The sequence below is a fragment of the Talpa occidentalis genome, unplaced genomic scaffold (assembly GCF_014898055.3).
Source record: "Talpa occidentalis isolate TD23 unplaced genomic scaffold, MPIMG_talOcc4v2.1 talOcc4.5, whole genome shotgun sequence".
Classification (NCBI taxonomy): domain Eukaryota; kingdom Metazoa; phylum Chordata; class Mammalia; order Eulipotyphla; family Talpidae; genus Talpa; species Talpa occidentalis.
The window spans coordinates 89,752,003-89,776,637 of record NW_023604861.1 but is presented as its reverse complement, the minus strand read 5'-3'; the positions used below and the strand labels follow the sequence as shown (position 1 = coordinate 89,776,637).

At 39.8% G+C, this 24,635-nt stretch overlaps 1 protein-coding gene across 7 annotated transcripts in view; it reads right to left on the bottom strand.

The window, feature by feature from the left end:
• CTNNA2 (catenin alpha 2) overlaps positions 1 to 24,635 on the bottom strand; it is a 1,153,910-nt gene that overhangs the window by 625,209 nt on the left and 504,066 nt on the right. Inside the window, exon 2 of one of the 7 annotated variants that reach the window (XM_054701784.1) lies at positions 17,439 to 17,568. The exons of the other annotated variants lie outside the window; for them this stretch is intronic. Coding sequence (XP_054557759.1) covers positions 17,439 to 17,568 — 130 coding nt within the window. The remainder of the gene's footprint in view (positions 1 to 17,438; positions 17,569 to 24,635) is intronic. 7 annotated transcript variants of the gene reach the window in all.

Sequence of the window (24,635 nt, the reverse complement as noted above, 5' to 3'; positions counted from 1 at the left end):
AAGAATAGGGAACACCCATGGGCTACATAATTTCCCTTAAATTCTTCAGTGTTCCTGATTCAGATATCAGAAGGGAGCCAGTTTGTGTGAGCACAAGATCCCACAGATGCCAACTGGAAACGTTCCCATATCATCATCAAAGCTTGAATCACCTGGAGACCAAGGCCAAGATTCTGCTCCCCAGAAACTGAGAGACCTTTTCCTTTAATTAGTATTTAGACCTTAAAAGAGTGTTTTTGTTATTCAAAGATCCCAAAACATAGTATATCCCATTTTAGTATTATGTTTCAGAAAGCTAATTCAGGGCAAATTTTATGATACTCTCATTTAACCACAAGGTGATGATTACAGCTCCTGTCCCCAGATTGGAAATAATCAGGAGCATTTTTCAATAGTTTGAATAGCATAACCCTTGGGAGAAAAGAGTTAATCTTCAATCTCTGTAGTTATATGTCTGCCTTCCCTGATAGAAGCGATTAGTTGTTTTCTTTTTATTCTATACATTTTTTAAAAAAGTTTAAAAAGCATGAAAGCTGGGCTTCCCCGGTGGCGCAGCGGTTGAGTGCTGGGTTGAGAAGCTGCCCGCGGCCTCTGCAGCGCCGGTTCGATCCCCGGCTGCTCCCCAGCCACCAGAGAAGGGTCCCACATGGTGCACAGACCTTTCCTGCCGCCCGCTGCTCCCCTCAGCAGTGTACTTCAGTCCTTCTGCCTGCTCTGCTCCCCGCTCTGGCTCTGGTGAATTCTCTCACCCTCCCGCGATTCTAACTGTACCCAGTGCTTGTATAAATAAATAAATAAAAAAATAAATAAATAAATCTTAAAAAAAAAAAAAAGCATGAAAGCTTTTACTTGTAAATTGATTATACAGAATAGGACCTTATAGCCTTTTGTGAAAAATTGGACCTTACATTAAATTTGAGTGAGTTCCACCTATTCCTGGAAAGGAGTTATGTGAATCCATGTTTCCATATACTAGTTAGCTGCAAAGAGATCGTGACACAGAGAAGGGTTGTGCATATGGTCAGTATAGCACTGTGATTCCTCCAATGCATCAAGAACAATTTAGTTTAACATAGATATTGAAAGAGGAGTGAAATTCTAGCATCAGCCTTGCTCGTAACCTTGAGGACTGCACTTCATGTGTGGGAAAGAGTTATGATGAACATATCCTTTTCCTACAGGAAGGCACCATATTGTGTCCTGATCCTCCCATAGTAATCCATAGGATTTAATTAAAAACTTGGTTGATTTGGGCCTCCCCAGTGGCACAGCGGCTGAGCGCTGAGTTGCGAAGCTGCCCACAGCCTCTGCAGCGCCCGTTCGACCCCTGGCAGCTGGCGAGAGTCCCATATGGCGCGCAGACCTCTTCTGCCGGGCCCGCTGCTCCCCCCAGCAATGTCCTCCGTCTGTCTGCCTGTTCTGTTCCCCGCTCTGGCTCTGGTGAATTCTTTCACCCTCCTGCACTTCTGACTATACCCAGTGCTTGTATAAATAAATAAATAAATAATCTTTAAAGAAAACAAACAAACTTGGCAAACTTGGTTCATTTACCACCGGATGGTAAAGTAACCAAAATGCATAAGAAGATTGCATGAGGCAAGTATACAAAGGAAGGAGGGATGAGCATCTAGTTCATGGGGGCAATGTCACTGGTGTGTGGATAATGTGGAGTTGAATAAAAGGGACTCATGAGATTTGATGTTTTTCTTGTTGTTCCTACAATGTTCACTATGTTCTATTCTCTGGAGATGTGCAGATTGCCAGTGATGCCCCAGTAGCTATTCTCCCCTTGGTGATCCTTTGCTGGGAGCAAGATAACCTACAATAATAACTCTCTTCCAGCTTTTCTCACATCTAGATAACACCATGAGACTCAGTTGTGGAGAATTTTGTATAGGCAGACATCATGTATGCAATTCCTTCCAGGTTTCTCCTGAAGAAGAAACATGTCTTTCTTTTGTTTTCTCTCCCCTGCCAGCCACGATGTATATGTGGAGGCAAGACATGAAACAGATCTCAGTCCACAAAGCAGACTACATGTTGAGGTTCCTGGGTCAATGCATTATTCTATTGTTTAAACTGCTATTGTTCGGGATTTTTCAGTCACTCACAGCTAAACATAATCTCTCCTAACGAACTCTTCCATCTGGAGAACTTAAATTTCCACCTGTAATTCTCTGGCTAAGGTGGTTGAGATCAGAAACCACAATGTGGTTTTGAATGTGCACCACGCTACACAAGTTTGTAGCACCCCTACTTCCCTTAGAGTCAGCAACTACACTGGACCTCATGTCAGAACCCACACATGATCAGGAACGTTTACAAAGGCTGTTCTGCACTGAGGTCAGAAACTTCAAGGCTGGCAACGGGCAGGGAATATGAAAAAGAGTGAGTGGAGAGAGAATTCCCTGCCTCAACACAGCGCAGCCCCGAGACCCTGTCACTGAAACTCAGCGTAGTTCCAAATATCATTGTAGTTTCAAATATCATTGGGAATCTGGATTTCTCATATAAAAACACTCAATTTTTTAAAAAATATTCATTTATTTATTTATTCATACAAGAACTGGAGTACAGGCCAGAGGTGTGGGGGATGAGAGGATTCACCAGAGACAGAGTGGGGAACAGAACAGGCAGACTGACTGAAATACACTGCTGAGGGGAGCAGCGGGTGAGGCAGGAGAGGTCTGCTATGCCATGTGGGTCACCTCTCTGGCCAGGGATTGAACTCGTGCTGCAGTGGCTGCAGATAGATTCAGAGTGCTGCAACTTAACCCCTTGTACCACCTGGGAGGCCCCATGAAATCACTCAAGTTTTAAATTTTAACAACTAACTGATATTAAAACAACTCAACGGGCCCAATACAATGTGGTTGTAGTCAGTCTTTGGCCCCTTCACAGCTAACAGTCCTAAGTGTGGGAGAGACATAGGAGATGTTGGCTGAGAGCGGGACATATACTATGCCCAGAACACTAAGAAAGCACCATCATGCAAAGAAATTTTAAGCTGCTAAAAATGTGACAGAATTGTCAAAAGCACCTAAATTCAGGTTCATAAATGATGAAATACAAGTAAAGTTTCATTTAACTTCAGTATGGTAAAAATAGCACCACTTTGCTATATTGTCCCCCCTTGAAATGGACACTAAAAATTAAGATAGATGTAGGATAAGGTAAAAGTATCAGGCTTTTCTGCCCTCCTGCCATTAGGATAGATGAGGGAACCCTGTGGTCCTGAATGCATGCCTGATGGCGGGCACCTGAAGTGGGTACACCTGGGCTGAGAGACTGAGTTTATAAGGGCGGTGTCGCCAGCAGAAGCCAAGAACGAATGGAAGCAGGAGAGCAGAGAAGCAGAGAGAACACAAGAGAAGGCCAGAGAGCCCAGATAGAGTGAGGACTTGCTGGGGACTGGGAAGCCTGCCAGCCTCCCGTCCCCCCGGCACCCCTGCCTGCCGTATGCCTGGTGAACCCCAATAAAAGCCAGCAAAACCCACTGAGGGCTCCAGGACTCCTCCTTTACCCTGTCTGCTGGATCATAGAAAACCTGCTCCGTGTCCATTCCTGCCCTTACAATAGATCAGTTGCTACATCTTGAGATCAGATTTAACTCTACGCCATACATGTCACTTTGTGCATGTCAGTCAACAGCCACTACTGCCAGACAAAGGTCATTTTTTTTTTAAGATTTATTTATTTACACAAGAACTGGGGTACAGGCCAGATGCAGGGGAGGGTGAGAGGATTCACCAGAGACAGAGCGAGGAACAGAACAGGCAGACTGATGAAATACACTGCTGAGGGGAGCAGTGGGCGAGACAGGAGAGGTCTGCTTTGCCATGTGGGACCCTCTCCGGCCGGCCACGATCGAACCCGTTTTGCAGAGGCTGCGGACAGCTTCACAGTATGGCACTTAACCGCCTGCACCACCAGGGAGGCCCAACAGTCATCTTTTTTTGTCCCCACCACATCCTCCATTCCTAGCAACAGAAGTTAGAGATCAGAGCTCCAGGTCTTTCACTTTCGGAAAGTCTCTTCCCTCATTTCAGAGGGCCACAGGGTCCCTGGTTTTAACATCTCCTGGTGATGTTAATTCTACACCTCCCCACTGTTCCTTACCTCTATGGGATGCAGATGTGAGATTAACAGCAGCACTGCCTTAGCCCTGGCAGTGTGCCAAAAACCACAACATCCATCCTAGGCCTGCTCCACACCTAACACTCCACTTCTACAATTAACCTCCTCACCCTGGATCCTCCCTGCCAAGAAATAATGCCAAAGGCATCTCTGCAGCAGGCAAAGCTCAGCATGGCTGTGGGGTTAAAGAGTCACAACATTTCTGGAATTTTTATTTGAAGTAAAATTCACTCAGTAGCAACCTGGAGGCTCCCTTAGCTTAAGCTACTCTCAGAACCACTCATAAATAGTGTTGACCTCCTGATTTAGGGTCTCTCTGAATTGTGACAAAAGCAAATGCTAATGTAAACCCCGCTGGGGTTGTTTTATTTCAGTTAAGTGAAAGGCTCCCTAGAGGCTTGGGCTTAAGACCCAACCACTTAGGGCAGAGCCAGAAAAGTTGGGCTCTCAGAACCAATCAAACCTCAATTTGATTGCATAAATTGAGCAGAAGCATGAAATGCTGAGTGAATTGGCACTTTTTATTTTCTTTCTGCTTCTGGTTTTCAGTCACATGGGATTCAGGGTTTTTGCAGAACAGCATTTGCCAGTGTATGGTCCACTTAACTAAACATATTCCTGCTGTGCTGCTTTGGAAAGTGAATATTTGTAAAAAGAATGTTTTGTACTGATATCTTAGTTTAAAATGGGATTCACCTTAAGATTTAAGATGTACATACAAAGATATGCATGCGCGCACACACACATATATATTCATACCCACTTGACATATTCTGGGGAGAGGTGGTTAATCATAATGAAGAAGCAAATATTAAAAAGCACAATGGAATTAAGGTGAGACTTTGCCAGGAGTCTTAACATTTGCTCTATGAACTAGGAGTTAGCGAGCTTGTAGAAAGTGTGCAATCTCAGGTAGCAAAGAATAGGAGTTTGTTAGAAATGCAGCATTTCAGATATGAATCAGAACCTTCATCTTCATTTTGACAAGTTCCATAAAGATTCCTATGCTCTGATTACAATGCAGCTGCATTACAAACTTGGCCACAAGTGGTATCGGTAGATGCACCATCTAGGAAGAGGAGCCACTGACCTTAGGTCTTAATAACTCCTTCTATAACAGGGTGGTGCCCAGGAAAAGAGGAAGTTCCATGTTCCCTGCCCCATCCAAGGGAAAATGGAGCTTAGCAGGGAGGAGAAGAAGTTGGAGAGGAGAGTGGAGAAGGAAGGAAGCAGGATGGAGAGCAAGAAGACCTGGAGGAGACACATGGAACAGAGAGACATGTGAAGAAACTGCGTTTGCCTTTTGGTCCTGTACTGGTTGAAACAAACGTGGATGAGAGACCCGTGAGGAGATTAACAATGGCAGCATTTATCTTGATTTTGATTTTGCTCTTTTCCTCCCAGACTTGTCTGGTTGTTTCTGATCCTTTTCTGTGGGTCCCCATGGGAAGGTGCTTTAGACTTGTGGCAGGCTTTCGGGCCTTACTCTGGGCCAATCCCACTTGGGTGGGCTTTTACACACGAGGGGACGGGTAACTTTGGGTGCTTGATTTAGAAACTATATTCTTTGTCTTTTCTGTATTTTTTACTAATTGTATTCAAGTTCCTTTCCATTAAAGTCACATGTTATGTGTTGACGTGGCAGAAGGCAGAACCTATTTAGAGCAGGCAGGTTAGGGGATTCCAACGTCCCCTTATCCTTGCCCTGTAACACTTCTAGTAGAATTACTTGACTCATCAGCTTTTCTCATCTGTACAATGGAAAGAACAACACATATTTCGCAGGATGGAGATATTTACTTAGTAAACTACTAAGGATTGATCAACTATAAGGTCATCTTAATATCCAGCTGTATTTTCATTATGTTTGCTAATATAACTTGGGGCCACTTTTTTAATATCTCATCCTGGAGAAATTAATTTTGAAAATACCCTAGAGGGGGCCTCCCTGGTGGAACAAGGGATAAGTCTAGGCACTATCAAGCTATCACCAGCTGCTGTGGCATGATCACTGGCCAGGGAGCTACCTACATGGCACAGCAGAGTCTCCTGTCTCACCCACTGCTCCCTTCAGCAGTGTATTTCAGTATATCTGCCTGTTCTGTTCCCCACTCTGTCTCTGGTGAGTCCTCTTGCCCCCCTATACCTCTTGCCTGAACACTAGCTTGTATGCAGAAATGAAATAAATCATAAAAAAAATAAAAATATTAATGTATTTAAAATTTCAAGCAAATGAAACATTTATGATTTACCACTTTTAAAGATCACATTTTAATTACAAACTCTTCTCTAATTTTGATATATCCAGGCTGTTCTTAAATCAATAAAGTATATAAGCTACTCAAAATATCCACTTCTTTTAGAAATAGAATTAGTTGAATGCAGCTTTGTATAGGTCAAACACACAGGGCAACAAAGGGAGTGTTCAATACACTAAAAAAGAAATAGCACAAGAATTTTCTGCCTGACCTGGTGGAAATCAGAGACATTGCAAGCTTCTGTGGAAGGGCATTTCTCTACACACTATTCCTGAGGAGCTGCACTTGAGACCCTGCCACTCTCTTAATTTTTCTTGGGAGAAATCTTGAGAGAACTCTTGAGAAAGACAATGGCTTAGGATGAGCAATGGCCTCTGAGTGGAAAAAGAGTTGACTTTCCTTATAGCTACTCATCTCCATCATGTCAATACCTGAGCTAGTCCTAGATTTTTATTGTTGTACATCAAATTGATTTTGGGATCTATTCCGTTAGTCCCCTGAAGTTTTGCTAATACCCCTAAATGTAAGTTTATAGACAAATGTGCAGGTGTAGCATTTTGCAGCAAAAATTATTGCTTGTTTTTCTAAAAGATAAGCAGGGAGCCAGGGAGCTTCTTATTTAAAATATAAAGGATCTATTGGGCAGGGTAGGATTCACCTAAATCCTTATCTCCTTATCTTTCTTATTCGCTTAAATCTACATGTGTTAAGAAACCACAGGGAACATGTCCCATGCATTCTTTTCCCCTTGAGATTACACAAACAATAAAACTCAGAAAACAGAATGGCATTATGTAAAGTCACCTGCTACTAAGAGTTCCAGCTAACAAATGTGGAAGAAAATAGAGACAGTCTCATGACTAAAGGAATAATGATCAATCCTATTGATGGAGGAAAGGATAGAAAACCTAAAGGAGGCATCACAAGACTAGAACCTAACTCAGAAAAGGAGGTGAGGGGTTAGAAGGGATTAGTGTAAACCATTAACCCAGTTACAGAAACCAAGGCCCTTAGGCATCAACAGCCAGATCAGGAGGCACAACACTCAAGCAGGTATCATCCAGTTGTAGGGAGTGTCAGGAGCACAGACCTGAAGGTGAAGATATGGAGATTAAGGAACAAACCATCCTCCCACAAGATGAGCCCCTCCCTACCAAAAGAAGATGATAAGACCTAATCATCCCCACAAAGGGACAGCAGTCTTCCCACCTGTGACTCTGTAGGTGCTTCTTTTTCACCAACTCTCTCCCTCTGCAGGGCAGCAGCCTTCCTGCCTGCCTGTGACCTGTACCATGCTGAGACCTCTCTTCACTGACCCCTCAGTGGAGGTAGCTCTCCTCAAGGCTGCCCTGCCCGCCTGCGACCATGCAACCTTTTCTCAGCAAACCTGTCCCTTTCCGGGCAGCTCTTCCTGCCCGCGTGTGTCTATGCCAGTGTCCTTTACTCTTCTGTCCCTTTTCTAATAAACCTGCTCTTTCAAATATAACAATGTTTCTGTCTCATGGAGAAATGTGCCTGGGAAATAAGCCATGTGCCACTGGAAGGGAAGCTCTTGTGAAATCTTTCCCAGAGTGAACCCAAGAGCCCAGTGACTCCAAAAACGACTTTTCTATGAGATCCTGAAATCATAAAATTTCCAAATCTTATTAATCAGTGCTTTTTACCAAATACCTTTCTACTAGAACACTTGTGATCAAGATTCCACCATAACATTATATATATATATTATATTGAGTATATTATATGTATATATTTTTAAAGATTTATTTATTTATGCATACAAGAGCTGGGGTACAGGCCAGAGACGTGGAGGGTGAGAGAATTCACTGGAGACGGGTGAACAGGCAGATTGACTGAAACACACTTATTAACTCAGGACATCATTTCCCCCTAACAAGGGGAGCAGCGGGTGAGACAGGAGAGATCAGCTTCACCATGTGGTTTGCTCCCTGGCTGGCCAGGGATCAAACTTGTGCTGTAGAGGCTGCAGTTTGCTTCAAAGTGTGGTGCTTAACACCTTGCACTACCAGGGAGGCCCCATATTATATATATTGAAAAATAATTGCTACTAAGTCAAATTTTCTATATTGTAAGGGTTCATTTAGTCCATGATCTATACTCATCAGAGTCACTGTGACTGGTGACCCATCTGGCTTCTCCCTCCAGGAGCTCTGTTTATTCCTGCACCATTAGGAGGCAGAGGTTAGGCCTCTCCATACTAACTTCCCATAATCCAGAACCGGGGAGCAAGGACCTGATATCTCAGCAGATGGCACAATCCAGCATGATAGCAAGGAACACACAATGAGGAGGACATGTGGTGGGCTGACTTTGTAAATAGACTGTAAGACAGACATGATTAGCCACATATGTCTGAGATTTCCTGGTCAGCTGGAAGGAGATGCTGAGTCTACTGCCTATCTAAGGAAAAGGAACATGCAATCCTGCTCACATTCAGCAAAGCGCCACCTTGCAATGAATGTTTTACAACTCCATGGTAAGACAGTGATATAGAAGTTTTCCATCAGGTTTTTATGACTCTAACTCCATATGCCATCCATAGACTCATCACGGCAGTAATTCAAATGGGCATCATCAACTTCTAAAGAAAAATCTTATTTTATAATAATTCAAAATCACTATTTTATTTTATCCTGTGGGGAGGAGAGGGACATGACAGATTGAAGCAACAAGTGTAAATCCATTACAGCTATGGTTTTTGGATGGGAGGACCAACTATGGAGACAGCGTGGTTTTCTACCAAGCTTCTAAATGAACACATGTCTGGGTTGTAAAAAGAACAGAAAAGGGAAAAAGATCAAAAAGACCATTTTCATGAAACTCTGGAACACACTAAGGACAAGAAAACTACTAATGATGGTACCTCTTTGTAGCCCTCGAGGGGATAAGCCTACAACAGTGTCTGCAGTGAGATTCAGGAAGCCTCCCAGGCCCCACAGGGAAGAAACTGTGATGACAGAAGAAGTGGTGCCACTGAAGCTTGGGCTTGGCACACGGCCACACTCTGCAGGCGTGTACTCAATGCGGACTGGTGGAGGCGTGCTCCTGGGCTTTTAGAAATGGCTGTGAGTTTCAAATTTCCAAAGGGCTAGAGGTCCTATATTATGCTATATTAGCACTTAACTGTAAGGTTTTAAGTCAAAATGTGGAAAAGGTACATTAATTTTTTGTCTACCAAGATTTAGGATAATTTTATTTGTTAAGCATTGTCAGACATTGCATGCTAAGTATTATATAGGTATATATTATTCTATATATAGTAAATATACTATATATGAATACATATATATATTATACTGTATATTATACACACACACACACACACACACACATAGTTTCATTTAAAACTCACAAATCCCCAAGAGATGTGTGTTATTGTTCTTTTCCTCTCTCAGATGAGGAACAAAGTTTCGTGACTTCTTCAGGGCGGCAGAGTCAGGGTTCCCTGCCTGAAGTCCATGCTCTTAACTACCATTCCTCCATTGCTCCAACTGGCCCAAATGAGGTGATCTAAAAGCTAAACACTATGAAAGTATTTAACTACCAAATTTAACCCTATATAATTCCAAATGTATTTTAAATATGCCGTCATTTCAAATTTTGTTATCATTTCCTGAGTCACAGATTAGACTTTGTTTCTCCTCTGTTTGAATGCCTCAGACTCTAGACTACAAGCCCCAAAGACATGCCTCTGGTCCACCTTTTAACCGTATCCTAATGTGCTTTCCCATGTGTTCCTACCCCAGATTCCCACCACAGGTGATCACTGGTCAAGTTCCTAATCACACCCACCCCTTCACACAGCCTGCTGTGCTTTCCTGTGTTTTTCTTCAAAGTCAAACTAATCATCCCACCACCCACCTACAACATTCTTCTATGTTTCCAAGGCAGAACTAATGCCTCCCTCCTCCATATCATTACTGCACATCACTTTCTATTTTCTTATACCATTTTCTTTCAAACCTCAATTTGCCTGTCTGATTCTTCCACAAGAGAGCAAGTCAAACTGGGGTAGTGACTATGTCTTCTTACTCTCAATTTCTCAGTGTGTGGCATCAATATTTGCTACAAAAGAATCATTCAATAAGTTGATAGAAATGATTTCCCAAGCTTGCTTATAATGGAGTTTATCTGAGAGTTAGGTTTACCTGCAAATTGGGTTGACTTAATTGTCTATAGCATTTAAGTTAAATGTATCTTCTTTCTCACCACTATTGCCCCTTCCCAGGATGCCCATTCACTCATCAGTAAGTCTTCCACTTTCCTTTAAGATTGACACATAAACTATAGGCATACAATTAAATTTGAATTTTGGGTAAAAGGGAAATAAATATTTTAGTATTTTTCATCACCGAGTTACAGCAGCCTGGTTATAGCTCTCCTGTTAAAACCATAGCATTAGCACTGCAGTGTTACGTGGGCTTCAAGACTAGTCCAGTAGCTACAAACTCAAAGAACCCCAGCTGAATGTCCAAGGGCCCCACGGGGAGCATGCTGATATAGACAAAAGGCTAGGTCTGTTTGATGCAAATTATGTTTTCAAAAGTAGTGCAGCTCTGATTTGTCAAAAGTTTGTCAATTGACTGGTCGAATTTCAAGTCTTTTTTTTTTTTTTTTATAAATTTTATTTTTATATTCCCCCATACAACTGCACATGCCCCATTCTGACCCCAATCCCTCCCCTCCCGGCCCCACCCCCAAAAAGTGTCTCTGGTTCATAGTTTTTTGTTGATTTTGACTTTCACTTTCTTATAGTTATTCATTTTCCTGATCCCTTATTTAAGTTTTCTAGCAAATTTCAAGTCTTAAGTATCATTTCTTCTCAGATATGGACACTTCTGTACATGTCCCAGTATGCCTGGATGCATGCAGATGCCTGGGGTCTGGCTACTGATAGTGTCCCTGCTGCTTGGTTGTCACCCAGACTCAAAAGGGTCCATGCTCATTTTTCCTTTTTATTTATCAGTATAAATATAGCCCAAATATTGCTTGGGACATACTTATACTAAAATGTTATTTGTAGGTTATATGAAATTAAAAATTTTAACTGGTTGCCCTGTGGTTAATATAACTGTGAAAATGATTTTTAAATTTTATTTAATTTTAACTGATTTTGATTTAAAATTACATTTATCTAGAGTCTACTTTATTGGACAGTGCCCATCTACAACATTACACTGACTAAAGGGACGGAATATCTTATTTAGGGGAAGGGAAGAGTTACTATAGCTCTGAGCAAGGTCAAAGCAAAGTCTAGAACAGAGATTGTCATCTGGAGCTAATTTTGCCCTAGGGGACATTTAGTGACCTGTGAAGACATTTTCAGTTGTCACAACTGGAGGTGAAAGAGCTGCAAACATACAGCAGGTAGAGGCGAGGATGCTGCTTAATATCTCACAATGCACAGGACAGCCTCCCCCAAAAAATAACTATCCAGCTCAAAATGGCAATTGTACTAATGTTGAGAAACTGTGGTTTAGGGAAATGAAAACTGAGGTGACCACAGGCACAAAGCTTCTTTCAGATTCCAGCCAGGGCTCCATTCACCTTAAATCTAGATTTTTGTCCCTATCCTTTCCCATAATCCTTACTTTTATTAATCTAAGTATTATTATCCTGACTAATCCATTTCTTGGAATTATTATGTCTTCAGCAATGTGTTAAATGTTTCTGTGAATTATCTTGAAATAATCCTTCAAGGAAGTTCTCTTTACATCCACCTTATAGATAGATAGGAGACAGTGGCCTAACAGGTTAAGTCGATTATGCTGAGTGAAAGAATCCAGACACAAAAGATCACATATAAGACGATTCCATTTATACAAGGTTTCTAGAAAAGGCAAATTCATAGAGACAGAAAGATTAGTAATCGCCGGAGGACAGGGGTAGGGAAATATACTTAGTGACTATCATCAGGTTTGGAGTTTCTTTTGGATATGATGAATATGCTCAATTAAACAGTGGCCATGGGCACACAACTCTGAATATACCAGAAAATTCAGCTGCACACTTTACCAGGACCTCACGGTATGCAACATATCTTAATAAGGTTATTAAAAATGTAGCTGTAGTCAAAGTGTATAAAATTAAAATATATGTTCATTAAATGTGCAAAATAAAGTCAATAAAAGATATAAAAAAATTAAAGCAGACAACAGCAAAAGGAGGTGGCAAGCCTTGCCCACCTCCTACAGCTGCTGGTACAGGATCAGGACAAGAGGGGGCCATCTGTAGGCAGCCCTGGGCCTTTATTTTTTTTTAAAGATTTATTTTTATTTATGCATGCAAGAACTGGGGTGTAGAACAGAGGTGCAGGGGGGTGAGAGGATTCACCAGAGACAGAGCGGGGAGCAGAACAGGTGGATCTACTGAAATACACTGCTGAGGGGAGCAGCAGGTGAGACGGGAGGTCTGCTGCACCATGTGGGTTAGGCTGGGGTTCGAACTCAGGCTGCAGTGGCTGGTGATAGTGGCTGGTGATAGTTTGATAGCACTGAGACTTTAACCCCTGCACCACCAAGGAGGCCACTCCCTGAGACTTTAACACTGCACCTGATTGACATGTTCCTTTTATTCCTCCACAAAGTGTCAGGGCTCAGACATCAAAGCCAGGAAGATGTTGATTTGAATGGTTGCCACACCTCCCAAACTGGTCATTTCTATTTTATTCTTAGTTTTATTGTATTGTGGTAAAAATGCCTAACATGGCATCTATCCTTTTAACACAATGTTAAGTGTAGAATATTGTTGATTCCGGGTACAATGTTGAACAACTATCTCTAGAACTCATTTATCTTGTTCAGCTGAAATGCTATGCCCACTGGACTACTAACTCCTACTTCCTGTTCCCTCAATCCCTGTTGACCACCATCCACTCTTTTATTTGATGCACTTGACTGTTTCAGATATTTCACATATAAGTGGGATCAGCAGAATTTATCTCTCTGTGACTGGCTTATTTCACTTAGCATATAATCCTCAAGGTTCTTCCATGTGGTCACATATTACAGTATTTCCTTCCTTTTAAATAGGTGAATAGTATTCTACTGTATGTGTATACATACCACATTTTGTTACCATTTGTCTGCTAATGCATATTAATCTTTCTTGATTTACAATTTATACAGTGGTGTTGCTAATACACTGTATATTAGTTATGAGGACTGGAAATAGCACCAATGTCTGGCAGAAAATATTCATTCAGTAAAGTACAGCTACTACAGAACTACTTCATGATAAAGCTACATCTACAATTTCTTTGGGGTCTTTGGAGAATAAATCCTAATCCGTGGTTGCCAGGAGCATGGGTGATTCTGAATGGTATCCTGTATTCTGTTAAGGCAACTCTATTTTTTTTTTTTTTTAGCTGTACTGTATATTGTACTACCTAGTAAGATATTGTTTGAACACTGCTTTCGATATAATGTTTAAGCACAGGTTCTCTTCCATTTACAATTTTAATATGGGAAATTGAATGCAGGCAGGAAGAAGATTGCTACTTGGGGGGACACATATCTTTTGTTCTTGCTCCAATTGCACTATGTAGTGGGTTTCAACAGTTAAGAACCTATAAAAAGAGTCTTTGTGACTTCTTTTTCTTATGGGTAGAGACATATACCTTGAGCATCTGAGTGATCTGATGAAGGCATTTGGTGGCATTTAATTTCTCATGGCAAGTGACCAGAGAATTTTCTGGAAATAAGTAATGTAATCAAAGCCAACCCAGAAATCACAGAGTAAGGCAGGGGAGGCATTTACGCAACTTTTCAGTAACTTCTCCAATTGCTCCTGAATGTTCCATTTGTTATCACTGTCTCTACATTTGTGGATAAGGACCATCTTTGGAATTCGCTCTATTCTGCAAAGCTCGATGAAAACAAGAATGTGGAGGAAAGGGCAGATTCTACCTGCTGCCTGGGGAGGCAGTAGGACACTGGTCTTTGTGAAACTGTCTTTAATGGCATTTGTAACTGTTTCATCTCTCCCTTTAAAGCAAACATCATGTGTCTGCCGCTCTGCTGAGTGATCTACTCCCACTTTTGGAGATGCAGGCCATTTAACAACTGGCAATCAAACCCGCTCCAGCAGCCACAATGGAAACTGTCGAGGTTCATTACACTGGAAAAATATGCCATCTTTATTTCCATTCTATTGTTTCCTCAAAGATTAACAATACACACTTTTTTTCAATGGCCCGTTTTCATGAAATTTCACTTGGATATATTTCTAAGCCCCTGATCCAGATGGTGTAACTCAGAGCAAACTGTGAAGTGCTTCTTGTGCTGCTGTTCTAAAGCATGGCATTACTATTCTGGATAAACTCAGGAAAAATGGCATCTGGAATTCAAGAGATGAAAGCAATTTGAGTGATTGAAGAGTTGATGATGTGGGAATGGGAAAATGCACCTTTGATATTGATGATGATTATTGAATGTGATTCGATGGTAGCTTGCAGGTATGCCCAGCTATTTAAGTTATTTCTGTTTGTTTTTTGCAAAATCATAACATATGTTGGACGTTTAATAAGGATCCCTTCAAGAAAACATTAAAAGAGTTTTTAATGTTTGTGGTTTTTTGGGGAAGCTTAAGATATTGGGAAACCTACAAAACAGGGATAAGCTATTGCAACTGAAGAAAAGTAGAAATAACAGATTTTAACAAAAATAGACTATTACTTTTAAAACATGATTCCTATTTTTGGGAAAAAGTTCTTCCATTGATAGGTGGGGTTCCTTGACTATGCCTCTGACAGCTTTGACTGTCAGAAGACAGTCACTCTGGGACTGCCCTGTTTCTAAGGCAAGATTATAAAAGGCCAGGCTACCTGGTTCCTTTGACAGACTTGCTCTGGAGTCACCCAGTAACCATTTACAAAATCTGTGGGATCTCCCTGGTGGCCTCGGGGTTAAGTCTCAGGGTTATCACTGCTATAGCCTGAATTGAATCCCCAGTCAGGGAGCTGACCCACATGGCATAGCAGACCTCTCCTGTCTCGCCCACTGCTCACCTCATCAGTGTATTTCAGTGGATCCAACTGTTCTGCTACCCACTCTGTGTCTGGCGAATCCTCTCACCCCCTGGCACCTATGGCCTATACCCAGTTCTTCCACACAAAAATTAAAATTAAAAAAAAAAAAATTCCAACTGCCCTTATATCACATACCAGAGAGGCAGGGGGTGGAAGGGGAGCTCTGCTCAGAACCCTGCTGAGTCTTCAGCTGGCAGGTAGCTGAAATGCCAGCCATATAGATCACTACAGTCACAGCTGATGTCTACCTGAAACCTCAGGAGAAACCCCAAGTGAAAAATGCCCAGTGAACGCTTTTCAAATATTTCACCTTCAAAATTGTGAGTAAAATATAGTTGTCATTTTTGACCACTAGGTTTGGGGGTAATGTGTTAAGCAGAACCAGGTTTTAAACCTACCTAAACTGGGTCCACACTTTCTCTAAATGTCTGTACATTGAACTCCTTTAGGAAACTGAAGAAAAATATTCGCAAATGAAAAAGATTTTGAAGGATGGGCAGTGAAACAGCCAAGTGAGAGTCAAGAGTTCACCAAGTGTTGTTTCAAAGTGCAGCAGTGAAATCCAAATGTGCTATAGACTCAAAGTTAGTTGAGTCTCAGAGGAAGTCAAAGCATCTAAAAATTTAGATTAAGTAGCTACTACCACTGTACCAATGGGGGTATATGATTTGTTTCACATTGCTACCTCTGTCTTCCTCAGGACTGCTTATTCAACTTGAGTAGATAGCCCACCTCCACCCCTGCACCCTGGCTCTGCCACAACATGCCTTTCCAATAGTTTGACACTGCTGTGTTTAGAATCCATAACCGCTGCCCCAAACCATAAATCCTTCACTGGCAGCTAGATCAAGCTACAGAAGCACAAAGATCCCGATCTCTTTCATATGTGACCTATACTGATGGATCGCACATCTAGAATAATTATCATATACATTGATTTTCTCCCCTGATACTGAATAAATAGTGCCTGCCTTCAAAGAACTCATAGTTGTCTGGAGCAGACATTCAGGAAATATTATGACTCAGTGACGGAAGCTCTATAATAGAAGGGTATACTAAAAAGAACAGAAGTAGGGGTTTTCAGAATGGCAGGCACCTCAATCTGCAGGGCATCTTGGGACAGCCCCAGAAAAGAGGAGGGAAGACCTACGGTTTATTACTTGCTTCTCCTCATGCCCATGCTGGCTGAATTTTGTCATCAGTAGAAAATAAAGTGATTTGAACATCTGTATTTTTTTTATAATGGGATGTATTTTAGATGATTATTTGCTTCATAAAATCATGTGAATATCTTAACTAATCAGCATTCTGCATGCATTTAGCATTTGATTTTCTTCCCAAAAGCATCATTTGCATACCCATAAATGCAAATATTTTTGCAAAGTGAAACCCTTTGCATTATACTGCCAAGGACACAATTCAAACAAAAATAAAACAATTTTTGAACACCTACTGTGTTAAAATTATGTGGTAACCTTTTCTTTCCATCTTACAGAAAATACTATAGTTTCTCTAAAAGTGTTTTAAATTATATACTAATATATCAGTCTGTCCTTGGCTTCCTATTTTTTAAAAGATCAATAATAAATGTTCTCTTGACAGGTTTTAAATAAAGTCAGTAATCATGATCGTTCTGGGGGAAAAAAAAGACTACAGGGTTATGTCAAAATCATACATATTTAAAGCATTTTATGGCTGGGACAGTAATTTCACTTATTTCCTGTCTTTATTCTCTTACTCCTCTCCATTCAAATGCGGAGTGCTTGTGGGTGTGCAGACCCCACCTCCATATATACCCTGCAATCTAGTTGGTATATGAAATTCTGCCCAACACTTAATGAACACACTGTAACTTGGACAGTCACATAATTGAACAAAGTATCACTGTCTTTATCTACTGGAAATATTTGTTCTGCTTTCTCTCCCATCAGAGCCAGAATATGGAGAGGGGAATAGGAATAAGTGGGTTTACATCTGGCTTCTATGAGTGATACCTTGAGAGACATCATTCCATTTCTCCAGACTTGCATTCCTCTCCCAGTATGATGGGATGTCCATCTGAGCCATCCGATGGATGTCGTTGAGGTACAACGACAGCTAGTGGTGATGCAGAAAATTATCTTCCTAATATTAAAATACCAAAAAAAGTGTTTATTATTCACCCAGGCCAATAGATGATGTTTATAATAATGTCATTATAATATAATCCAAATTTCTCTCATCCCATCCAGTCATTATTTATAAAATTATTTTTGTAATCTGAATTGGTAAACAAGTGGGTATTACTGCTCTCCCACACATAACTAGAATGGATATCACTGATCAATTATGGTCCATTTTCCCAGAAAGACTAGATAGAGTCAGTCTCAGGATCCTTCTGAACAAACTGTTTAATAGATTAAAATTGATCTTTTAAAAGAAGCCTTGCCATCCTTGTTTTAGGAACAAAAGACACCCGATGAAAGGAGTCCAAAAAGTTTGATTCAATGTATTCTCCTCCATCTTATTAATGTTTCCTCTGGACAAGTAAATTTCATTTGTTAACAAAATAACTGCAAAAATAACAATAAACCTTAAGCTTGACTTTTAGGAAAAGAACACTGCTAGATTATCAAACAATTCAGTTATTATATTCAATATAGGAGAGAACTTAGAAATGGCTTTCTGCAAACCCATGCGCTGCTATCTGTCCCAGAAACCACCTTGGTGTTGATCTCTCACATTCACATATCTAAGAGTAATGATTCAGTTATAAATATGTTCCAGAGGTTGAAAATGTCTTATTAAAGATGAAAATAATGCTATAAGTATATTGTTTTACTCTCTAATTTGTTTTATGCACTATCCATTCTATAAATATGCACTATACTACAGGAACTCATTCCTCTTCAAAGACAAGAATGTACTGAAAATATTTCACAATTACTCTATTCCTACAAACAAGCCACTTAATTAACAGCAATAACATTAGTCATGTCAGGGGTAAAGTCATTTTGAATTTTTGCTAGGTAATGTCTTTATATACAAGCAGCTGCATTATCATAATGTGGCACTTATGCTGGGCACACCCCAACCCAGATCTAATGAATAGAATAAAACAAATTGATCCTTGTCTATACAGGAGTCCAGTAAACAGTCTTAGTCTTGAACACTGTAAGAATACCAAATATTCTTTTTCGCATCACTTTGATGAAGAGAACTTTTAACTTGGAAATATATCACGTAGCTGCTCCAAGTGAAATAAAAGAAACAATTTCTTCGTCTCCCTTTTTACCCTTTTGATAATAAGGAAAGTAATTGTACATCATAAACAATAAGAAATTATAAAAATCACTCAAGGTTGTCTAATCTAAATATAAATACCAGTATTGGTAAACTTTTTTAACTTTTTTTTTTATTTTTATATTCCCCATACAATTGCAACCCCCTGATTTTGACCTCAATCCCTCCTTTCCTCGCTCCCCCCAAAAGTGTGTCTCTGGTTCATAGATGTTTGTTGATTTTGACTTTTTTCTTTCTTATAGTTATTCTTTTTCCTGGTCGCTTATTTAGTTTTTCTAGATTCCTGTTATAAGTGAGACCATCTGGCATTTTTCTTTTAACTCCCTATTATATGTGTTATTGATAGCATTTTATTCATTTTATAAAATATTGTGGAACTATTTCCCTGTAGATAAATTACACTCTACATAATCACTTTAAATAACAATATAATGTTTCATTGTGTGAACTGATCATAATTCACTAATTCACTGTGAAAGGACATTTAGTTCATTTTCAATGACTTTTTTCATTATAAATATGCATGTTAAAACATCTTTTTATGTGTATATATCTTTGAATCATTATCTGTTTTATTTCTTTATGGTAAATTTCTAGAAATCAAATTGCTGGGTCAAAGGTTATGTATATTAAAATTTAAGACTGTTAATTGAGTTGTGCCTTACAAAAAAAATGTTGAAAATCTAAAATCCTGGCACTACAAGGGAAAAGCACTAAGCCATCATCAGTGTTCTGGGAATGAGTCTCTACTCCCAAAGGATCTGTGGAGATGCTATTGTTGCTTTGGGATACAACCACATGCTACTACACAATCTGGGTTTTTTCTATGTTCATTTGTTTGTTTTTATGAGAGTCCACCAATCTGGGACCACCAATTGTAAATGATGAAGTTATCTAAACAATGGAGAAGATTACAAGGGGGTTCACTAGTGTCCAGTCTAAAAATCATATAACCAAATGACAGCCACCAGGAAAAACAACCTAGATATGAGAGAACCCTCTGTCATAAGCATGCTGTGACATGACCTTATAGAGTCAATGAACATCTCTGCACCTTAGTTGACTCTTGACATATATCAATGAAATCTTCCCCCACTGTTTTGAAAGAATTTGAGAGAGAAAAATTGCTTTGGAAATACAAAATTTCTTTAAATGACATGTGAAAGTTATTCTTCCAGAGAGGATATTGCTCTGTATGGATAATAATATTAAAGTTAGTTGATACGAAAGTATAAAATGACATAAGGTGTGACAATTTGAAATAACTGATGTGCTGGAAACCTGGAATATGCCAAAACAATCCAACAAAATTCTGTAAATTTCAATACTTCCATCCTATCAATGCCTGATTGAATAAATTGAAAAGCTTTGATATGTAGAAAGATTTAGAAGCATTCCACATCTAGTTAATTTTTACCTATTTTTCATTTTCTTTAATTTTATTGTTCATAAATAGTTTTCAACATATGGCACATTATTTATGATGCAGCATTTGACAAGAAGTTAAAGTGACTCTCACTTTTGTTTTTTTAAGAATGACAAACAGACTGTGAAATTACCAAATAAATACACTCCTTTTCTGGAAACTTCATGTTAGGGACCATGCTAACACATTTTCCTAAACTCATATGAAAAGAAGATTCTTCCTACTGATGCTTCTATTTGCAGACTCAAGATATAATGCAAAGGAAAATACATCTTCCCAACAGGGTAGTAACAGAAGAAAATGGACACAGAAGTAAAAATCAGGATGAAGATCAAGAGATCTGTTGGAAGATTCCACTAGAGGTCAAAGCAGGAGTCGGAGAGTTTAGGACCAACATATTAGATAATCCTCAGTCAAGTCAGAGAGAAGAGAGGTTGTAGGTCAGTCATCCCTCCCAGGACCTGGCTCCCTTTAAACAAAGTTTTTGCCCCCTTTTGTTCAATGTGAAAGTCAAGAAAGGGTCTCACTGGGATTCCATCTTTTTTTTCTGCAATCATCTTCTGAATGAGAATGCTTTCCCTTGGAACCTGGTAAGAAGTTAATGGATAAAAAGACATTCTGGTAGTAACTGTCTACAATTCAGCACTCCCTAGCCATCCTTGTTTTAGCCAAGCAAAGGCTCTCCAGTCCAGACCCTGCTCAACCACATGGCCACCTCTTCAGTTATCTGTCATGCTTCTAGAACAGCAGCTGCACAAAGAGAGTGGGGTGCAGATATTCAGTCTACCTCACTAAGTAAATGATGGACAACTTTATCCTCCTCATTCCTATTTACCCAAAACTTTTTGGATGATAGTTAACATTAAGAGCTTTTAAAGTAACACCTGCATAATCCATCCCCTATTATTCTATTGTCAGAAAAAAAAAAAAACATTAAGGAAGGCATCTTGCATTCCTGCTTCCTTCTGGTGTATCTACAGCCTTACAAACCCCCGTTTTACACAATATCCTGATTCCCTTCTGGGCTCACCTACACCCATTGTTCCCTCCCAGTGAGTTTTTCCCTGTATCTCTCACACCACAGAGATTTCAAAGTGTTGATAAAGTAATACAAAATCACATATTGTGTGTACTTTTAATTTAATTTAAAAAATATCATGCCAGTTTGACAGTTGGGAGTCTTCAGATACTGAATGGTACTTGATCCTTCAAGGAATTCCAGAGCAAAGAATGAAACAAGTCTATGTCTGTCTGTCTATCTGTCTTTCTTTCTCTCTCTCTAGCCATCTATCCACCCACCCACGCACACATCCATGAATCCATCCAACCATTTATTTTAAAAAGTCCTCGTCTCCCCTATGACAAGAAGACTATGTTAAAGGCAGTGTGTTTGCTTCTAAAGGACAGACACAATATGCTGGCCTTCTAGAAGCAGTGTTTTAACCTTATCAGGGTTACTGACAGTACCATCTACACTACAGTCCATCATCCCGACCCCACGTTTACTTGGGGGGGGGAGTGGAAATTTTTAAGTCTATGAGCAGGATCAAGAATTAGCTTACATTTGTATTTTCAAGACCAACTTGATTGAAAACAAAAATTTAAGACAAAATCATGTTATATGATAAATTTATTCTTGTCTTTTCCACAATTAGGTTCTTCTAACCTAATAATGCCAATATCAACATATATTTAATAAAAAATCATTATTTTTCAGACACTGTTCTAAGTCCATCTTACGTCTTTACAAAAGCTCATTCTGTTAAAATGAATGCTTTTCATTAATTGATTCGGGCTTCATTAGTATCAAGAAAAATCTGTCAAGTTCTTCCCTTGTGTCTAGCATTTCATAAGAAAAAATATTATTTCCTTAATCACCAAACAACATCATATAGAAAAAAAGAGGTCAATATTTAAATTAGACTTAAAACATAAAACCCAACATTTATCAAGTCACTATTATGTATCCTGTTCTTATAAATACACTATCTCACGTGATCTTCATAGCAACCTTAATGTTGGGGGTCAGGGCATCCCATCATATCATGATGTTGTTTCTTTCTAACAACTGTTCTTGCTTTTCCAGAAATACCACAGAATCCAAAAAAAAAAAAAAAAAGTTACCTAGAGGTTTTTAATCAAATTATAATTCTAATAATGTCATTAACAATAGCCACCTCGGTTGTCAACAAGAGGAGGTTTGCCTGCCTTACAGTAATAAAATCACCAATCATTATGATGATGCCCTAACCATGAATGACGTCAGGAGATATTTGACTTGATTTTGTTTTATTTCAGTGAGCTGACAACACCACAATTAGTAGTATACAGCTACTGACATGATGATTGAACTTTCTAATGAGAAAATTTACCTTATTTTGTAAAGATAAAAATCATGATTTCTGAAGGATGGAAAAGTACTATTGTGTACCTATGAGATGTCTTCCTTGACAGGGTTATAGTACTGAACCCTGATTGTAGGGTCCAAATTGAAGTCAAAGCTAATGTGTGACCCATATTCCGCCAACCCTTAATCTTTTGACAGCAAATACAGACAGAATCTCAGCTAGGAGAGCTATGGCAATACCTACCCAGCTTATGCTTCATATTCAAATCTTTAAGGCACCAGCAATATGCAATCCCCTTTCTCCAGTTCCAGAGTAATCATTGGACAAGTTCCATCAATCACTTAAACAAACTTTCCTGTGTCTACATGTTCCAATAACAGAATCCCCAGTCTGAACCCTGCCTTATCATTTTTATAGCCAAAAGCCTTCTCATACAAAGTCCCCGAGTACTGACTCTAAGTATGACATTTACACCCACCTATGTGTTCCTCTCTCTCTAACACACACACACACAATGAGTGAATGAGTATGTGACCATTCTTGTGATTCTCCTTTGTCTACAATTCTACTTGGCTGTCCCTCCCATTAGAATCTAACCATGAGCAGCTCCTTGCTATCAATGGTGACCTAATACATGCTTGAAGGTTAATACACATATAGCAACCTGATCCAGGAACACACACACTTTCTCATTGTCTTTGTCTCTTTCACCCTGTCTCTGGGTATGTGTGAATTCCCATCCCCCACCATTGCCTCTATATTCTCCAGAGTTCGAGTTGCACTGCTCCAGTCTCAAGTTGCACTAGTTCAATGGAGCACTCTGCTCGAGCTGGGTGACTCCAATGTGGGTGGGTGGGACTACCAGTCCTCAGATCCCAATTTAGACCCAATCTTCGGAAGGCGTTGATGAGACTATCTGTTGGGGCAGACACAAAAGGCTTGCTGTGGTTCATGTAGATTACATCTATTGCTTTTCTCCTATCTCTATGACCTGTCATTTTGTCATACAAAGAAATTGAATTGGCCCATGTGATTTTCTCTTCACAATACCAAGCTGGTTGCTGCCCAGTTCCTCAGGCTTCACTGAGAGATGGAAAACTGATTGCCAGATGCTGTGTTTTGGTGTCTTCCTAGGGACTGAAGATGACTGATGATTCAATACAGGTACAATTCACTTTATCCAGTGGCTGTCTATGTTAGAATTTGTGCAAATTAGGTTTTATACAGATCACATTTTACTTCCTTGTTGCTTTTTTTGGATACTTGACTTCAGATGTATAGCCTTAATTGTCTTTAATTTCTAATATTTGAATTGTAATGTTATCCCCTTCAACCCTTAGGCACTTTGGAGCTTTGATAACGAGATACAAAATACCCATACGGGGCCTCCCTGGTGGCTCAAGGGGTTAAGATGCAAGTTATGAAGCTATTCACAGCCACTGCAGCATGACTTTGATCCCCGGCCAGGGAGCTACTCACATGGTGCAGCAGACCTCTCCTGACTCGCCTGCTGCTCCCCTCAGCAGTGTAATTCAGACAGTCTGCCTGTTCTGTTCCCCACTCTCTCTCTGGTGAAACCTCTCACCCCCTACAACTCTGATCTGTACCCCAATTCTTGTATGCATAAATAAATAAATCTTTAAAAAATCTGCATACATATATATATATGTTACATATACACACACACCACACACACAGTGGATAAGCTACTACAACAAACAAGAAATATTAGTAGGTAGTAAGCTGTCAAGCTATTCCCCCAGTTTACAAAGGTAAGTCAGAGACCCTTTGAATAGTAATACCTACTCATTTTTGAACACTTACTATGAACCAAATGACTTGCTAAGTGCTTTACATGCATTTCTCTCATTTCACCCTAGTAACTTTTTATGTGGTAGTGATTATCTCCATTTTCTATGTGATGTCACCGAAGCACAGACACAATACCTAACTTGCCCAAACTTACCAGACATAAGTGGTGGGGGCAGGATTGGACACTGGCAAAATGCTATTAGTTTTCCCTTCTAACACAAAATATGGACTATTATACACATTTCTCTTCCTCTTGTGTTTTCTCTGAGAAGTCTACCTTGGCTATCTATTCAATCCAACACATGAAGATGTGATTGTTACTA